Here is a 19,408-nt window from a genome sequence, read left to right on the forward strand (position 1 = left end):
GGAACTAGGTACAAATCCATGGTTCTGTGGTCAACTAAGTTTGGGAAACACAAAGTGGAAAAACGTGAGATATTTTCCCTCACTGCAGAACTTGTCAGAGCCTTGATAAACTAATGTCTTGTATTCAGGATTAGGGTTAGAGACTCAATGCTGTTTCCAAAACAACTGACCCAAGGATTTCCCCCCACCTGCTGAATCTTGTGGTCTGCAGCAGCTCAGAGCACACTGGCCTGGGAGTCAGGGGCCCTGGCTTCCAGAACTAGCTCAGCCACTGATGCCCTACTTGATGGTGGGCAAGTCCCTTCCCTTCCGTAACATGAGGGGAGTGAGGAAGAAGCCACCAAGAGCCCTGTCACCTCTACATGCCCTGCATTCTCTAGTCTTATCCCTGGGAGAGTTGCTGAACCTGCCTGGGCCTGTCTTCATACCTGAACCACGATCCTGTTCTGCGTCTCTCACAGGGCTGGCGAGAGGCTGAAATGACATCCCCGTCCTCGCTGTCATTGTCATCATCATTGTGGCAAACGTTCACGGCTACCCGAGCTAAGCCTTTTGTATGCAGTGACTCGTTTCTCTCTAGCAGCGCCCCTGGAGAGCTCCGTAGTGTCCCCAGTGCACACAGTGGGAAAGCGAGACCCAGCCGGTTCAGTATCTTGTCTAAGGTTGCTGGGTAGCAAATTTCATGAGTAAGGTGTGGACCCAGACAGTTTGCCCAGAAGCTACCCCCTTAAACTTGACCTTAATCTGCCTAGGAAAGAGCACTGCAAGCTGCAAAAGGCTATCCCCTGGGAGGGGCCTCGAACTATGTAGTCTTACTGCAGTTCACGGGGGTGGCTGTGCATGGCCTCCTGGGGAGGGGCTCTGGCCATCCATTCACAGGGCTTCCTGTTCTGCCAGGGCGAGGAGGGAAGGCACCTGGGCTGGCTCTCTCCGGTGTGGAGCAGGGGTGGGCAGGGGATTCTGGGGTGCCCTCAGGGAATGACTTTTCCACAACAGGGGGTGTAGGAGGAGGCCCGAGGCAGGCTCTAGGATGCAGCTTGGAGATGACCTCACCCACGGGGGTCACACTGCCTTGGCGTTGCAAACCCTTCGTTACAATGGAATCATTATCTATAAGAGAAATAAACTGGAGTTTTGGGGTGAAGGACAGTGAGCAGGGTGGGGGAGGTGGCCTTGGGGAGGACACCAGGGACTTGAAAGGCTCCACAAGCCACCACTGCCCTGGTTTGTATCAGAGGGAGTCTGAGGCCCAGAGAGAGAGATTGACTTGCTCGTGGTCACACAGCAAGTCCTTGGCCAAGCTGGGAACAGGAAGTCAGAGCCAGGCTCGGGGCTCTCGACTGTGTGGGGCTAGGGTGATAAGACTTCTGGGTTGAAGGCTGGGCCCCCCTTAGGGGTCTGAGGGTAGGTCTGGGCAGAACCCTGTGCCCCCTCCCCCATCCTCCCCCTCCAGCAGTGGTTCCACCCCAGGCTGCTCCCTAGAGCACAGCTAGGGCAGTCTTGCTCCCAATTTAGGGCTCATCATTGGGTGTCCATGGGGCACCATGGGCCCCAGGCCAAGGCCAGCAGGTCCACTGGATGCTTGGTAGAAGTCTAGTCGGCCACAGGTCAAGCAGAATCCGAGATGGTAGATAGCCTGTCCGAACTTGGCCTTCACCCAGCCTTGACTTCTGTCCCTGCCACCTCCTGGCTGTGTGCCTCTAGGAAAGTTGGGAACCTCTCTGGGACCCTAACAGGGGTCCTGCTGCAGGCTTCTGAGGCTGCCCAGGAGGCAGCAGACAGGCCATGCCAGACCCCTCTGCTCTCTGCTCAGCAGGGACTAGCAAAGGCTCTGGCAGCCATTCCTTCCTCACCCTGGAGCTGCCCTAGGTGGTGGCCTCAACCTCCCTTATCATGGTCCCTTAGCGGTAGTTACCCCATGGCAAGTCTGCGCTAAAACCCACAGAGAGGTTGCTGCCCCCCCATGTGACCTCTTGCAAATGAGACCACACTGGGGAGCGTGGTCCCCAGTGTCTCCCCCACAAACCTGATTTAGTGGGTACGGGATGGAGCCGGGGAATCTGTAGCCTTAAAACTCAAGGCATGGTCAGGTCTGAGCACTACTGATCTGTGTGTGATTCTCAAACTTCCCCTCTCTCTCTCTCTCTCCTTATTTTTTCCTCTTTGCTTACGGTTTTTCGTCTATCATGGAATCCTTCAAACGGACTCCTGCCTGGAGGTGCAGGGTGCATCACAGAAGAGCAGAGCTGCTTCTGGCTGAAGGTCGGACTGGAGCCCTGCCTGCTAGCTCTGCCACCAGCCAGGGCAGCCTCTTGATGGGGCCTCTGAGGAGCCCCCAAGTGTTCCATGGAACACAGTTTGAAAACTACTGCTTATTCCAATTGCTTCCTCTACTGGGTAGAAACACAGAGCCTCAGTGAGCTAGCCTGCCCAGGGCTTGGCTAGTGAGGCTTTCTCAAGTTCTCGGAAGCTTCTCATTGATCGGTTGTCCCGGGCAGGGGAAGCGGGGAGAGCTTGGCTAGAGACTGTGGAGCGCGGCTACTGAGAACACGGACTCTGGAACCAGATGGCTGGTGTTGAAACCCAGTTCTGCCTCTTCCTAGCTGCGTGACTTTGGGCAACAACTTCACCTCTCTGTGCCTCAGTTTGTTGATCTATAACATGGAGGTAATAACAGTATTTACCTCGGAGGGCTGAAGGATTATACGAGTGAGTTTCTCATGGCGAGGCCAGGCTGGTCCCAGGCTCTGACATCTGTCCCTGTATACGTCTACCACCCTGGGGCGACCTGGGAGCTTCCGCCTCAAGAACCCAGGCTTGGGCAGCGTAATTTCTTCCCCTGGTCTCAATCTCAGAGTATGCAGAGAGTATGTTTCTACTTGGAATCTAGAAAGAATTTTGTCACGGCTGGTGGATTCTGGGGGCACACACACGTCAAAGTCCCCTGGTTCTGGGGCCGAGAAGCCTGGGGTCTGTCACAGTGGAATGGAATCTGGCCTCTGAGCAGTGGGTACACAGCTGGAGCCATGGCAGTGCACACAGCCTGAGGCCCTGATTTCACCCCTGGGGGACCTGTTCGAATCCAGACACGTTTGGACTCAGGATATGTATCTACCTGCTCGTACTCAGTTTTCCTGCCTCTGACTTAAACTTAAATCCACTCAAATCATGGGGAACACAGGCCTTGGAGCTGGTCCTTTCCAGGCTGCAAATCACAGTTAGCGTTCATGTCTGAGCCTATGAGGCGGGGAGCCTTATGACATCCACGTCAGAGATGAGAAGACACTGAGGCTCACAATGACACAAATTGCTAGAAATCGATGCATGGCCAGAGCCGGAGTGGTTATCCCGGCCTGGCCTGGCCCCACTGGTGGGCAGCAAGGGTCCTCCAGGGGTAGCATGGCGTGCAGTGTCATAGGATCTCTTGTCTGGGTGCAATGAACTACCATTTACTGGTAATCCATTAAGGGAGCAATCAGACAAAACCTGAAACTCAGTGAACACCGGCGAGCCATCAGCCAGTGCTTCCTGGGGAACGGGCTTGGGACTGGGAAGTCCTTCCATTTTCAGGAAGAAGAGGGCAAGGCTTTCAGTGGCCACTTCTCCAAGACCGATCCTCTTGGGATGATTTTCTCACGGACTGGTTGCTGGGGGTGGGGGGCCCAGCCCTTAGAGGGCAATGGTGCATATTTGTGTATTTTTCGATACCTGGGCTTTAAGACACCATGTCGCTGAGGTTCAGGCATGAACGGCTCAACCCCTTGCTGCCAGACTTACGCCCTCACTATGCCCGCACAGTGATACTTCACCGGTGATGTCCTTCCTATTCTGAAATACAGCCAAGACCAAACTCCTAGGTTATTTTTATGTTTATAGAGCATTCCTTTAGAATATAAAGTTATGAATCCTTTTAGAAGACAAGGTTAAAGCTATGTATTCCCTCCTGATTCTTTATGACCACCGAGTTCTTCTAGTTCTTTTTCCACTCGAAAAAGGGAAACAGGTGGGGCAGTGGGCAGTGAGGACAGCTTTGGCCCCACCTAGTGGGGTTTGAACAGAAAAAAGAGCCATTTGTTCAGAGCAGATGGGTTGGGGGTGGGCGGGTGGGGATGTTTGTGAGGCCCTTACTGTAAAAATGCAGGTTTTGGGTAAGAGGCCCTGAGGATAGCACATTGGTGAGCTGGCTGGTGACCTCCTACGTTATGGCCCCACCGCGCTGGTAGTCCCCACCCGGCACCGGTGTGGGGCAGCTCCCGAGCCCCCCGGACGCATGCTGGGGCCAGGATGGGAACCCCACCTCCCGTTGGGGGGAGAGCTGATCTGAGCACCAGGCAGCTCTGGTGCAGGGAGAGTCTCCACAGCAGGACCAGGGAAGGCAAACCTCTGCCAGGGCGGGCCAGCAGCTCACTTCTCCTCTGCCCAATCCCTCCGTGGGGGTGGGTTTCCTGCGCCTGGAGATAAAAGGCTGACAGAATTGACGGAATGGCTGCAGTCATACCAGCAAGCAAGTGCTAGGCTGTGTCGGAGGCTACCGGTGGTTGCTAGTGTCCCCCTGCTAAGGCCTCTATGATGTCCCCTGCCCAAGCCCCTCCCCTCACTGCCCAGATGGTGGTCAGGGTGTTATGGACTCCCTAGGTTTGAAGTCCAGCTCTACTGTTTACTAGCTTCTTGACCCTGGATATTTATTTACCTGAGTTTTCTCACCAAAAATACAGGTTGTTGGAGGGTTAACAGAGTTAATGCATGTAAAGGGCACAGCGCAGACTGCGGCCCATGGTGAGTGCTTAATAAATGTTAGATATTATTATTGTTATTACATTATTAGGTTACATCTGTAGGAGCCTGCCAGCATGGGTGGGAGAGCACGCAGAAGGGCCAGTGAGTACAGCCGTGCAGGTTGTGCACTGTACAACACAGGGCACCATTTACACACTAGTGCCTTCTGTAGTAGTGTAGGAGACAACCTGTGGGTCTATACACTGGCCCTAGATGCCCTGGGCATCCCTACTTCAATTTCTAATAGGTACCACTTAAAGTTGGACCGTATGGGGCAAGGTCTCAAAGAAGATAAAGGAGGTAGTATGATTTCTGAGTAGAGCTACTAAGATTTCAATAGGTATGGCCCAGTCCCTGCAAAGGTTACAGGACTATAGGAGCAACAGTTAGGATCTTGGCCAAGTCACTCTGCTCTGAGCCAGTGTTCCCCATCTGTCCAGGGAACTAGGGTGGGGTGGTTGGGCTGGTTATAGGTTGGCAAATGGGCTTTCTCATTGTATACCAACTCTGACTGATTAGCAGTGGCTGTCTGAGGCTTTGTAAAGTGAAGACATCAGAGACCACTTTGGGCTGGGTGGGAAGGGCTCTTCGATCAATTGGTGATGTCTGCAGGAGGCCCGGGAGAGGGGAGCAGTGGTACGTTGTGCTTGGGCCACTTGCCCGCCTCAGACTGGCCCAGTGGTTCTCAATGCTGGCTACACCTTGGAGTCACCAGAGAAGCTTTACCACCGCTCTGATTCAGGGCTATAGCCTGGCCTTGGTAACTGTTTTCAAAAGCTCTGCAGGTGATTCTAACGCATGGCTGGGTTGAGAACTGCAAGGGTAGATGTCCCTATTTTTCCTTGCCGTCCTGAGCTCTACAACTTCTTGGCATGGTCAACAGATCACAGAGCTTTCTTTCAGCAGAAATGATAGGGGTGGGACTGGGGGTTAAAAGGCCAGTTTTCCATCAGTTTTATCGCTGGACAGGGTTTGTCTTTAAGTTGGGAGGCAGAGGTGGAGGGCACTGGCCATGATCATAGATCGGGATATGCAGGGTGACCTTTTCTTGGGCCACACTGTGGAGTTTCACTGGGGGGAGGCCCAGGCTTTGCACCCCGGGGGATCTCACGGGGCTCAAAAAAGCCTGTGGAAAGCCCTGTGGCTCCCCTGATTTCTTTCTTAAGCTCCTCTCTGTCCCCAGGGAAGGTGGGATATTGGGAGGATGCAGAGGCCCAGTGAGGTCTGCAGGAAGGAACATGCCCCAAACTCACAGGTGCACATTCTGGGCCTTTGGAAGGAGTGCCGGGGGATGGGGGGAGAGGGAAGCAGATGAAAGCTGACCGGGGCCGCTGAGCTGGACAACGCAGGGTCAGGGAGCCAGGCCTGGAGATGGTGCATTAGGACCACAGGCAGCCCTGGATGCGGACAGCTCCTTCAAATTACATTCGGGGCGGTCAAGATGAGAAGTTTCTGGGGGGGGGGCACCCCAGCCTTAGCCCCACCATGGGCCCAGAATTCAGCCAGCTTTCTCAGCCCCTCCGGACCCAGCCCTGGAATTCCAAGGAGCAGGTCATGCATGGGCTTTGCCTCCCACCCGGAGCAAGATAGAAGCAGTCAAATAACATAGAATTCAATAATATTTTAAAATAAGCTTTATTTAGATTTTTTTTTAATATTTTATATTTGCATCCATGCCTTCGAGAAACCTTTCCCATGGGAAAAGTTATTTTCATCTAATTTACCCATAACTCATTCGCTATTTGACGTAGTTCTCTTAAATAAATCATCCTTAGTAACTCTTAGATTTATCTCCTAATTTACAAAAACTGAAATGAAAAGGAACTACTAAATCATTACCAGGAGTGGTTGCAATCTTATTTTCTCATAAGTAAAGGGCAAACAATAAAAATCAACCGAAAGGAAAAAAAAAAATTCATAGGGGAGAAAAGTATTTTCTAAAATCTCTCTCCGTAGAGAAAGATGCCAGCCCGGCCGGTCTCCCTCCCTGCCAGGCTTGCAGGAACAGCTTAGCCAAAGGAGGCCAGAAAGGTCCTTATTAGGCAGGGTACCCTGCCTGTTCCTGCCCAACCCCCCCACTCCCCACCAAGTCAGAAGAAAAGGGAGCAGCCTACTGGTGGTTTTTTTGTTTGTTTTAGAGACTTTGGACAAAATATCCTATCCTTCTGATAGAGACTCTCCAGTACTTTCAAATCTTGTAAGAGCTGAAAATGTTACCGTTAGCAGAAAAGCGCAACTATGGCGGTGGTGCAGAGGATGGGTGAACTGAGCTGTGTTAGTAGTTAAGGTGGAGTTGGAGGGGGGGCGGATTTACAGGTCAAAAGAAAAGGGAAAGCTAGTCTTAGGCCTTAGGAGGCTCTGGCTTAGAAGCTCATGTGTTCTCCACCACTCTGCATTACAGTGCCCATGGTTCCTTTGCTGGTGAAGCCTCATTGGGGCCAAACTGATCCCCAAATAGGCAGAGAGATGTTCCTGCCAGCCTTTCACTCCTAGAGTTAGCAGGCTTAGGCTATTTCGACAAGGTGAGGGACAGGGCCCGAGGGATTCCAGGATATTCTGTTAAGTGTGGCTGTAGGAACCAAGCAGAATGGAGAGGGCAGAGAGGCTCTGGTGCTGGACACTGTGTCCCCAACAGCCCTCCCCGCCCTCCCTTGAGATGGGCACCTCCCCCAGTGACCCCTGCCTGGCCGACATGCAGAATAAGGGAGGATGAGAAAGACACGGCTGCAGGAAGAACCTATGCCTCTCCAGGACCCTAGTGGCACCGCTCAGGCCAAGGGTCCCTGTGGTCATGTGATTGGCTGTCTCACTCTGTGCTGAACCTCTCTCAAAAGACAGACCCAAGAGAAAGTGACCATTACAGTAGGTCCTCCTCTCACTGAGGTCAGTGTTCCTCATTTCAGATAAATAAGCAGATATATAAAGGCCTGAAGAGGAGCTGTGGGGAGGGGGGAAGAGAAAGGTGGAGTGCACTTTCATGCAGGGGTGAGAGAATGGGGGAGAGAGAGAGAAGAAAAAACGGAAAAAAGCAAGCTTTGAAATCCAATGGTCCCTGGGTTCTGGCCACCCTAAAGTCTACCTTGCACAGTTTGGCAGCAGCATGATAATAGAACAGACAAGTCAACAGAAACACCCGCCTCCCGCCCACCCCATGGAAAAATATACATTCCAATATTTATGTAATAATTTAGATAGAATAAGTCTTCTGCGTTTGTGCAAATAAATTAAACGGAACAATTTTCTTTTCTTTTCTTTTTTTTCCATAAAGAAAGAAACGGCAACGCAATTTAAAAACTGGCAGGCCGTTAAAAAGAGCCCGTTTGACCTCTGGCACGCCGGGCCAAGGCAAGGCCCCCCCACCCCGCCCCGGCCAGGCTCGCGGGTCTTGGCGTCTTGGCGGGGAGCGGGCCTTACCCTGACCACGGGGGCAGCTGGCGCTTAAAGTGACTCGGGCGGGGGACAGGGTCTGGTCCCGTGCGTTCACACGGGAGGGAGGGGGGGACACATCAAAAACAGACCACATCCTTGGGCAGACGGGCTCCAGAAGTAGCAGTTTGGACAAGGGACATTTACAAGCACGGAGTGCACAATAGTTTTGTTATTTACAAATACACAGCAGTCCTTCAAGTTTTCAAGTTTCATAAAAAGGAGGAGGGGAGGGGGAAGAGGGTGGGGGGGGGAACCCAACGAACCGAACAAAAAGAAAAAAAAAAAACAAATCAAAACACGGAAAAGAAACAAAAACAGAAACAAACCCAGATTAACAACACAACTGTATCGCTCTGAGGACGACAGAGAGTTGACAGAGTCACACACGGTTGGAGTATGTACATCAATTACAGAGGCGGCGCCGCAGGGGGCGGGGCCCGCGCTCGGCCACGCCCAGCACCCACGTGCGCGGGAGCTCGCGCACGCGCGCGCGCGCACGCCCCGCCACGCACGCCCCGCCGCGTCCCCGCGCCCCTCCCCCCCACCCCGCGCTCGCACGCACGTCCACACGCAAAGACACGCCTGCGCGCGGCAGGCGAAGGGAGGCGGGTATCACCAGTCCGCGTCCTCCTCTATGTAATAATCAGGGGCGGTACCATCAAAGAGGCCGGGGTCGAGGGACTTCCGCTGCTTCCCTCTGGCGAAGACGCGCGAGATGGAGCCGAATCCCATCTTTTCTTTCTTCTTTTTCCGTTTTTGGTCTTCAAGATCCTCTAGTGACTGAGGAGTCGGACAGGGCGGTGGGGGCGGAGGGAGAAGAACAAAGCCACCTGAGCTGGGTGCAGGGGATGGGGGGATGGGGGGATGGGGACGGTGGAGGGGACAGGGACAGCCGATGGGGCCAGAGTCTGCCCCCCACCCCCACCCGTCGTTTGAGGAGGTGACACTTGGGCCCTTGTGGAAGCTCTCCGGGACAGCAGTGGGACCCACACAAGGCAGTCCTGAGAGTGTCGGCGGGGACGACCGTGCTCACAGCAGTGCCTGGGCATCATAACCCCGCAGGAACCGCCAGCTGCTGCTGCTGCTGCACTACCATTGTCACTTAAATTCAGCTTGCCCACCCCCCTGGGGTGCTTGCGAGGGCTCCACACCTGGCTCTGGCCCAGTCCCCTGTCTTCAGGGACCCTGCAGCAAGGATACAAGTTAACTGTGGAAAACTCCCGGTGGGAAAAAGGGGACCCAGGGAAGCCCGGAAAATGAAGAAAGAGAAATCTGAGCTTTGTGTGGGCCAAGAGCAAGGACCCCCTGAACCTTAAGGCCTTGGATAAGAGGCAGGACTGGCCACAGTGGGGAGTAGGGGATGCTGGGGCTTGGGTGCTAGTCCTAATTAGAACCCCTGGCGTCTCTGAGCCTGGTTTTCTAATCTGTGTTGTGGAGACAACAGTGATGATGGGCATAGGCTCCTGTCTGGGTAACTGAGGGCCTGAGGCTGGGGTCTACCAGAGGGCTTTACAAACACAAAGACATAGGGTAGTGTTCCCCATCCAATAGGTGGACGCTACACTAATGGTTCCCAAAACACATCAGAAGGACCTGAATTCCAGGCCCCATCCCATACCTGGTGGATCAGAATCAGGGTTAAAGGCCCAGGAATCTGCATTTGAAAAGTCTTTCCTGGTGGACCCTGATGCAGATGAGCAGTGCATAGACCAGCATCTGGGAACCCAAGGACTAGACTGCTGATCTGAGACCCCTTCTGCGACCCCTTTCCTCCCTGTGACCTCTCCCTGACAGGGTACTGAAATGTCAAAAATGAATAAAGAACAGTTTCCTACAGCAAGGGGCCCAAAGAGGCTATGGCCTGGTTCATCAGCCTTTGGCTGCCAGGAGAAGACACTCACCAGGAGAGCAGGATGGAAGATGTGTGATGTGTGATGCACTTAATGGGTCCACAGATTGGACCAGGGAAGGGCAAAGCAGGTACTGACTCTGGGTCAGGCCACCAAACCATGACTGACCAAGGCAGTGGCTTAACTCCTCTCTGCCTTGGGTGTCCCAGGTATGGAAGTGGCGAGACTGAGGGCCCATGGGAACAAGGGACAGGGGGACTCATGGTCATCACGGGGTAAAGAGAGGGCCCAAGTGGCCAGGGAAGGACACCTACCTGTACAATGGGGTTGTGCAGGTTCTTCTGTACTGGGCCGGGACTGTCGCCCTGTAGCCAAAAAAGAGGGGGGAAATGAAACAGCAGGGACACACAACACATGGGAGCAGAGGTGGCCCATGGAGAGTGGGGTCTTCCATGGAAGGAAGCCATCTCTTAGGGACCACCCTACCTCTGCACAGGTGAACCCACCCCCACCCCTGAAGCAAACACTCCCAGATGGTTCAACAATGGCACCTGGGGTTTGAGATGCTGCCTGGACCAGGGGTCCTACGGTGCTCTCCTGCTTGCTCAGGCCTCTTGACCCCCAACACCCTCTGACCAACAAATCAGTCACTTGAAGGCTTCTAAGATCCTGTCCCAATTGGTCCATCAAGTTGGAACTGGAGATTGGTTATACTTGGTGTTGTTCATAAAGAAATACAATTTTAAAAGAAAAAGGCACAAAAATAAAGAATTTCAGGACAGGAAGACTCAGGAGACTAGGGAGCTTCTAATTTCCCCCACAAACAATTCAATGCATCTCTTATTTTGTGGAGAGGTAGGCAGGCCTCGTGAGCCTGATTTACAGATACAGAGGGTAATCCAACATGATGGAACTCATGGCAGAGCTATAACTCAAATCTGGGGCTGTTTCTTCCTGGTCCAGTTCTCCCTTCGGTGGGCATGCAATGGTGGGCGTGCAAAAGCCTTCGCTACATCCCAGAATCTGGCTGCACTGCCTGGTGGGGCAAACAGATCTTTGGGATCACAAGTAATTACAAGGGAGGCCCCTGCTGGTTGTTTCCAGAATTGCAGGCAAAAAAAAAAAACCATGAAAAAACCAGATGTATGTCACTTGGGCCAAAGTTGTCTTCAAGTTCCCTACACTTAGTCCCGACCTCTACTCTAAATTAGTGGCCAAAGAGTAAGAGGGAGAGGTCCTTAGTCCAGGCTGGGCTGTTCCTGCTGTGCCAGGCCAAAGGCTTGAGAACAGAGGGTTACCTGGTGCTTTTTCCAGGCTCTTCTTGGCTTACCTGTGTGCCCATCTGAAGAAATGGGGATGAAGGTGGCTGAGGGAGGGCAGGGATGGAACAAATGGTAGTTTAGTCTTTAGTCCCATCCCAAGGTTTGCAAACAGAACCCATGTGGCACGCTAAGAGAGGTCTACTCTGGGTAGGGGCATCTCTGTCAAATTCATGGGGTAGAGAATGAGGCCAGTGTCCACTAGAACTAGAATGCCCGTCTGCAGACAACTGGCTTATGAAAGCACCCAGGTCCTGGCAGCAGGGCCCTGTGTAAGGTGATCCTGGAAATAAATAGGCTGGACCTGCAGCTGGTATGCGCCAAGGCCAAGTTGGGGAAAAGGCCAAAGGTGATTCAAGAGGCACTGAGAGAACCCTTTCTGCAGAATGGACTTTCCAGTAGTATTCTGGCTCTCCGAGCCCCTTTGGACCCACCATGAGAAATCAAAATATGGCCCCTGGGAAGGTCTCATCTAGGGTGTACGTGGCTACTTTAGGTCTCTAGCCCATGCTAAGAATAAGGGCGCTGTTGGCTGTAGGTTCAGCTCAGCAGTGGTCCCTCCAAACCAGGGACGGCTGTCAGAAGCCCTCTAGTAGTCTCCTCCCTCGTCCCAGTTCTGTCATTCAAGACAGCCTTTGTCACAGGGCTTCTGTCCTGAGCACTGGTGAAGAACAAATTGCTTTAAGGAAGTTGAAAAAGAATCCCAGCCTTGAGCAGGTTTCAGGCCCGGAGCGGCCTTCTCCACACCCCAACTGGGCGGGATAAGGCCCTGGGCCAGCGATCCCTGCTGTCCACGTCACCAGGCGAAGGCAGCTAATTTTAAGTTTGGTCTTGGCTATTTTTATTAGTAATCTTTAGCTACTTTTCATGATTATTGTAGATGGGAAAGAAGTTTCCCTTGTGATTATTCATATAGACAAAAGTTACTGATTATTATACATTGATTTTCAACCAGTACCATTCATGTACTTGGTCATTATTGGTTGTAATAGCTTTTCAGTTATTCTCTTGCGTTTCCAGGTAGGTGATCGTATCATCAGCACGTAGGAGTTATTTTTGCCTTTCTTTCCCACTATATTCACCTCATTTCTTTTTTATTATCATTTGTGCTGGTTAATAGAACATTAGCTGACTTTTTGAGAAGGCTTTCTCATGCACTCAAAGAACTATGGTGTCTCGGTCTCCGCAGCAGGGGAGCCCTCCATTATCAGCTGTGGGACAGAACAAAACCATACAATAGCCTCCACAGCCCGCTCCCCAGTGCTTCATGCTGGAACCTCGACATGGCGTCTTCCTGTCCTCGGATGCGTGACCTGCCTTCAGCCCCTCACTCCTTGAAGCTCAACCATCTGCTCTGCCAGTCACCAAGAGTAGGTGGCCAGGGACCTGCACCTCTTGGCAGCTGGTGCTCAGCATGTCATAAAAAAGTGTGATTTGCAAAACAAACAAACAAACAAACAAACAGAACAAATTCATGGGATACCACTCCAGAGGCAAACTCCTAGAAAATTAAAAAAAAAAAAAAAAAATCTGGCTCATTCCTAGAAGAAGGACTGAGAGCTGGCTCTATGGGGAAAGGAAATACTGGTAAGGCCCTGAGCTCTGGAAGGTCGCAGCTGGGAGGAGAAGCCCACGGTCCCAGACACAGGAACCCCGCCAGAGGTAGTCCTGGGCTGTGCAGACCCCGAGCCGACCCAGGCCTGCCTTGCTCTGGGTTTTTCTTGCCCTCCCGGACAAAAGGAGCAAACAGGCCTCATTTCTTTCTCTCCCCACATCCATCTCTTCTTGCAAAAGGAAAGAACAGAACAGGAAGTGCCTTCGCCAGAGTGCTCCCTGGGTGGACGAGAGGAAACAGCGGGTTCGTCTTCACCCCTCCACCCCGCCCCTGCGGTTTCTGGGCAGGGCCCCCGGCCCCGGCCCCACTGCTGCTGGCCTTACGTTGCAGAGGGAGTGTGTCCGGTGCCGAGGGGAGTTGATGTCGCTTGGCGTGGACGACCGGTCGCCTTCGGCGGCAGACGCGTCGGAGATGACAGAGGGCTGCCGGGAGTGGCAGGGGCTCACCCTGACCGCTGGAAAGCAGGGACAGCTGGTGAGTGAGGGGTGGAGAGAAGGTCCCGCCTGTGCTGCCCTGCTGTCACGCTACCCTACACCCCCATTATCCAGACGAGAATACTGAGGCATAGAGAAGAGATGGCCTGACCCTCTGCCCCTCCGTTCCACAGACCCACAAGTCACCAGAGAGCAGCTGCTGGGAAAGGCCGCCCCGGCCTCTGGATCCAACTAGGCCCTCTCCTGACCACAGTGAAGGAGAAAAGGCAGGTGTCTCCAGGAACCTTGGTGACTGTCCTCACAAGGCTCCCACCACCTGGACATTCCCTAGACCCAGAACAATCCTAACCACTAGTCAACACCGAATGCCCCAGGGAGACGCATGGAGGCCACGGCCAGACCCCCTCTTTCCCCCACACCCCACGCCCAGTCATCCCCAGGGCAGCCCTCCAAATCTGTCCACCTTTCTCCAACCCCAAACACAACCCCAAACACAACCCCCAAATCTGTTCACTTGTCTCGAACCCCAACACCAACCTGAAACCCGTCCACTTCTCTCCAGCCTCACTGCCACTACCAAGCCAAGCCCTGCTGCCTCTCTCCTGAAGACCTCGCGGCCGCCCAGCGGCCTCCCTGACCCCACTCCTCACACCGCAGCAAAGCCAGGCCTTTGTGTTAAAACCCCCAAGGCCCGAACGGGCTCTGCCCACCCTCCGGACCTCGGCTCGGGGTCACACCGGCATTCTGACAGTGCCCGACACGGGCCATCTCCCTCCTGCCTCGGCCTTGGCTGGTCCCGCTGCCCGGGGTGTATTCTCCTCATCGGGGTCTCAGCCTGTCCTGAGAGAGGCCTCCCCCAGTTACCAGCTCTCCCCACACGTTTTCCCACCAAACAGTGTCTCCTGTTGATTTGTCTCCCTGGGCTAACGATCATCTATCCCCTTCCGTCTGTCAGCTCAGTTATGCCCGTTTATCTGTCCTCATGCCTACAACATCCATTTCCACAAGGGCAGGCACGGTGGGTGTCTAATCCATGGTGACCCCCAGAGCTCACGGTGCCTGGCACGGAGCAGGCGCTCCATCCGTAGTGGTGGAACAGACGGCTGAGCTCGGAAGGTACAGTCCCGGGGAGTCCCCCAGAGCCCCCCGGCAGACTGCTTTCCTGGCCACAGGCTCTGCCTGCAGGAAGCACTTTCTGCTCAGCGAGACTGCCTCGGGGCCTACTGTGTGCAGACAGCCCGTGAGCAGGTAGGGCTGTAGGAAATGGACGTGGGATTTAACATGGGGGTGCTGGGGGGGGCGGGTGATGGACAATGAATGGGCTTTGCAGTCAGGGACCTGGGTTCCCAGCTAGGTGATGGCAGCGCTGCGGGCTCCGAGGGCCAGCTGCCAATCCCCAACCTGCACATGTCACACCGAGGCAGCCCCCTCAACCCCCTGGTGTGGCATGGCCGGTGGGTGCAGACGCTGCTGGTGCCAGGAGCGAAGATGTGTGACCCCTGTGGCCACCACCACCCCCCATCCCATGATTGCCCACCTCCCTTAATCAAGGAGCTCTGCTGTCCCCCAGCCACAGGATCCCGAGGCCCAGGCTGGAGAACCTGCGGAACAGCCCCTGGACACAGTCATTGGTCCAGGGGTGGGCAAGGGACCCAGCCTAGCCAATCAGAGTCCTTTGGGATTTACTCTAAACACAGAGAAAGAGATCGTTTTTTCTTCCTCCCAACTTTTGTGCTTGAAGACCTTCCAAGCCCGAACTTGTTAGAGACTGTTTCGTGGCTTCGTGGAAAGAGACGGCCTCAAGAGGAAGCCAAAGGGAGGCAGATGGGGCTGAGACAGACAGGTGGACATGCCCCAGGGATGTCTGGCCCTTAAGATCCAGCTACGCCTGAAGTCCATCCCGGGACTTCTCAGTTACACAAGCCTGGGCCTCCGCCCCACAGCCCCCTAAGCAGCTACAGCAGGGAAGAGAGGGGCTGCTTCCCCCACCTGGGTGGTTGGCGACCTGCCCAGAAGCCCCCACTGTCAGGGCGGGGCCAGGACTCACCTTGCCGGTCTGCAGGGTGGGGAGGGTGTGAGTGGTAGAGAGTCTGCTGGCTCTGCCGGATGGCCGCGGTCAGCGGGAGGTCCGCCTGCACCACCCACTCCTGGTTGCCGTTGAGCACCGTCTCGCCCGGCATGGCCAGCGAATGCCGCTTGGGGACGTCCTTGGTCAGTGTGGCTAAGGACTGCTTGGCCTGGAGACAGAAAAAGGCGACGTGATCGAGAGGACCTCTTAGTCGGTTGCCCGGCCAGGACCCACCGTGGTGAGAGAGCCGCGAATCCGACCTTGGTACCAGGCCATCTCGGGCTCTGCATCGCGTGCCCGTCAGAGTCACCTGCTCACTTTGGGGTTCACTTTGGGGTTCCCCCTTAGTTCCTGCTAACACAAAGTGAGACCAGGATTACGAGAGAAATGGTGTCCAAGCACACACTTGTCACCCATTCCTTCTGGTTCTCCAAGGACCAGCTGGGATTTGAATGAGAGTCGAGAAAAAGTCACTGCCTTCCTGAGCCTCAGCTTCCTCACCTGTAAAATGAAAACCCCAGCGCAAGCAATCTTTAGGGCTCCCTCTAGCTTGGACACCCCGAGTCTATGGAATCACTCCCCTTCCACGGCAGGAGGAGGCTGAGTTGGAAGGTGGCAGCCCCATCCCCCGAGCCGGGTCATCACCTTCCTTCTAGTTTAGAAAACCACCATGTGCTCAGGGCAAGAGCCCTGGGTCTCAAGTACGGAGTGGAAGATTATCTGTGCTCGAAGCTTAGAAGTGACTCAAGAAAGCACTGCAAGCAGAACCTTCAAGTTGAGTCCTGAGCTGGGGAGTCTGGCCGTGACCCCGTGGTTTCTACGTCACCCACGCTCCTCTGGAGCCACGAAATCAGCAGCACAAGTAATGCAGACTTCGAGTCCATGAAGCAGAGGCTGGGGTGTGCCTGGTCACCACGGAATCTGCAGGCCCTGGCTTGGAGCTGGAGATGTGTACTGATCAATAAAAATCCTTACAATTAATGGAACCCGGCTCTGCTAGGTCCAGGCTGATGGCTCAGGGGATCTGCTCTGTTAACTTACCCCCAAAGGAAGGGAATAAGCCTGCTGAAGGAAGGGGCTGGGCTGGGGCTGGCGCAGGGCTGCCACAGGCTTGTGGCAGCCCAGCCACATGAGAGACTCTGTTTCCTGGCCACCATGGCATCACATCACATGCATCCAACCTCCTGGCCCTCTACCCAGGCATCACTCCATGCATGAAGCTGCCCTACTCCCTTGCTTCCTCCTGCCCAATCCATCTCGGCTGCCTGGAAGGCAGACTCATGGTTGAGAAATGAGCCCCACAAGTCACTCTGCCATCCAGCTAATGAGCCCTCAGCTCTGCCCTCCCGCACACGGAGGGACCTATGTGGGAAATAGGAAGCCCCGGAAAATTCATGGCGGGATCACTCTTCTGTCCCCACCTGGCTTTCTTCTCCCAGGCGGGGCCTCAGCTCTGTCTGGGCCTGAGAGAGGGACCTTCTAACTCAGCAGACAGCTTGACGTCATTGCTGCTGGACAGCTGGGGGTCCCACACAGTGAGTCCTGCGGGATGGGGAGGGGGTGGGACTTCTGAGTTCTAAAGCACAGGGACTATTACACACGGTCCACTCGGGACAGAGCTACAGCAGAGACGACTACAGAAGAACTACAGAAGAGGTGTGGAGTCAACTTAAAGGGGAGGCATGCCCGGGGCTGCAACGGGTCACCTTCCCATGGCAGTCTCCACTGCCTCCTTCGGCTCAACTCTTCCACTGAACGCGCTTTCATGCTGGGAGCTCCCCTTGAGCTCTGGCTCCCTCTTCTGTCTGAGCCTCTACCCTCTCCTTAGTGCTCTGTGCCTGGACTTGCGAGCTGCTGGATTTGGTGCGTTGGTGCAAACTTCCTCACATGACAGGAATGAGACAGAACTGGGTGCAAATTCCACTTCGACTCTTTAACTTGCCATGTGACCTTGAGCAAGGTCCTCACCAGTAGGATGGGGAACGGAGAAGGATCATTTCTATGCAAACAGCACCCCCTGGATTTGTGTGACAACGTGGCCCAGTCAAGTGCTTTGGAGTTTGGGCTTGGAAACCGGACAGCTCGGATTTGAGCCCTGCTGCGCCCCTTCCCAGTGGGGGGATCCTGAGTGAGGTCCCCCAGCCCTCGATGCCTCCACGCCCTCATGTCTAAGGGGGATCCTATGGTTGCTGTGGAGAGCCCTGGTCTATGGGAAAAATACTCAATAAAGGTTAGTGACTCAGCAGGAAACATCTACAAGACATGGCCCAAGTTCCACGAAGACCCAGAACCCAGGCTCTCTACTGCACGCTCAGTACGTCGTAGCTGCAGGATGGGTGGGGTCACTGACACCCCCTCCCCCCAAGATGGGGTGAGAAGATGCAGGAGGCAGGCGGGACCCTGCGCTGGGCCTCCTTCTGGATCGGGGCTGATGAAGGCCCCTGACTGCCCGGGGGGCCTGCTGATGGGAGGCCGTGAAGCAGTCATGTTGGAGGGAGCTTGGGCCCCTGAGGGATGCTGGGAGTGCGGCTCAGTGGAATCCTTCACTAGCTTTTCAAGGCTTTCCTGCTTGTCCAGCGAATGTCTCCGCTGGCCAAAGGCTGGTTCCTGGTACAGGAACCTCCAGGAAAACATGAGCAGGTCTGTGAGCCGGTCTGGTCACGGCCAGGAGCTGGTGCTTGTGGCAGGTGGGTTTCTGCAGAGCGAGGGCAGAACCAGAGCCAACCAGAGCCACCCCTTTTGTCCCCCTGCTGCTTGACCTGCCTCTCACCCACCCTCACTACGCCTGACTCTTGCCTGGGCCTGTGGCGGCTGCCATTTTTACAGACAAGGAAATGGAGGTCCAGGCAGTTAAAAGTGACTTGAGGTTGCACAGTGACTGGCCAGTGGAAGGGACACGAGAATCCACACCTCCTCACCCTGGTGGGGCCAAGGACAGGACTGGGCTGGGTGCAGAAGCCCGGTCAGCTGGTGTTCACTGAGCATCTCCTCACCTCACCACCGCCCCCTGCAGGAGGAAGGTCTTACAGTCCTGACTTCATACATGTGGAAACTGAGAACCAGAGAGGCTGAGTGCCTTGTCGGAGGTCACACAGCCCGAAGACGGCAGGACCCAATTGGGATTCTGTTAGGCCTGGATGGCCAGGGCACAGCCAGGTGCTAAGCCCACACTTGACTGAAACACCAACTTTATAGAAGACTGGTTCCCAACTGGAGCGAACTCTGCCCCTGCCCCCCTCCCCAGGGGACCCCGGGAAATGTCCCAATACTTTTGGTTTTCCCAGCTGGGAAGTGTTCCTGGCACCCAGTGGGCAGAAGCCAGGGAAGCTGCTGGACACCCTCTGGTGTGCTAGCCGGCTCCACAACACCCTTATCTGACCCCAAATGTCAGCAGTGCTGAGGGTGAGAAGCCCCATTTACAGTGTAGTCTACATAAGAAACGTCTCCTGTTTTGGAGAAGCAGCACTGACAGAAAACTGGGCCACCATGAACCAAGCTCCAGGGCAGGGGGAGGGGTAGGACTAGCATTTTGGGGAAGCCCGTGATCTTGGGGGCTGGTGGTCCTGTCTCCCATCACCTCTGTGTAGCAGAGGCCAGTGGGGAGGGCCTGAGGGACAAGCCATGGCTGCTGGGGGAGGTGCGTCCTTCAGACCAGCAGCTAGGGGTCCTTTCAAAGGCCTCGAGAACAAAGCCACCACATCACAGACCACAGGGCCTGTGACTCCCAGTGCTGCCTTTCCACCTGCTGGGCAGCTCTGGGCAAGCTCCTGCCCTCTGAGCCTGTTTCCACGTCCCTAAAATGGGCACAAGAGGAATACAGGCCTCGTTGGAGTGACTGCTCATGGGTACGAGTTTCTTTTTGGGGTGGGGAAACTGTTCTGGAACTAAATCATGGTGAAGGCTGTGCAGCTCTGTGA

At 54.7% G+C, this 19,408-nt stretch overlaps 1 protein-coding gene across 4 annotated transcripts in view; it reads right to left on the bottom strand.

The window, feature by feature from the left end:
• Positions 1–19,408, bottom strand: part of KAZN (kazrin, periplakin interacting protein) — a 1,027,640-nt gene that overhangs the window by 29,132 nt on the left and 979,100 nt on the right. For 2 of the 4 annotated variants that reach the window (XM_032360798.1, XM_032360799.1), the window contains 4 exons: positions 15,471–15,660; positions 13,313–13,443; positions 10,370–10,420; positions 8,862–8,985 (listed from right to left, as the gene is read on the bottom strand). In XM_032360798.1, the coding sequence (XP_032216689.1) occupies positions 8,862–8,985; positions 10,370–10,420; positions 13,313–13,443; positions 15,471–15,660 (496 nt within the window). Of the gene's footprint in view, positions 1–6,392; positions 8,986–10,369; positions 10,421–13,312; positions 13,444–15,470; positions 15,661–19,408 lie in introns of those variants that run through there. The other 2 variants (XM_032360801.1, XM_032360800.1) reach the window with 2 other exon arrangements.

The sequence above is a fragment of the Mustela erminea genome, chromosome 10 (genome assembly GCF_009829155.1).
Source record: "Mustela erminea isolate mMusErm1 chromosome 10, mMusErm1.Pri, whole genome shotgun sequence".
NCBI lineage: Eukaryota > Metazoa > Chordata > Mammalia > Carnivora > Mustelidae > Mustela > Mustela erminea.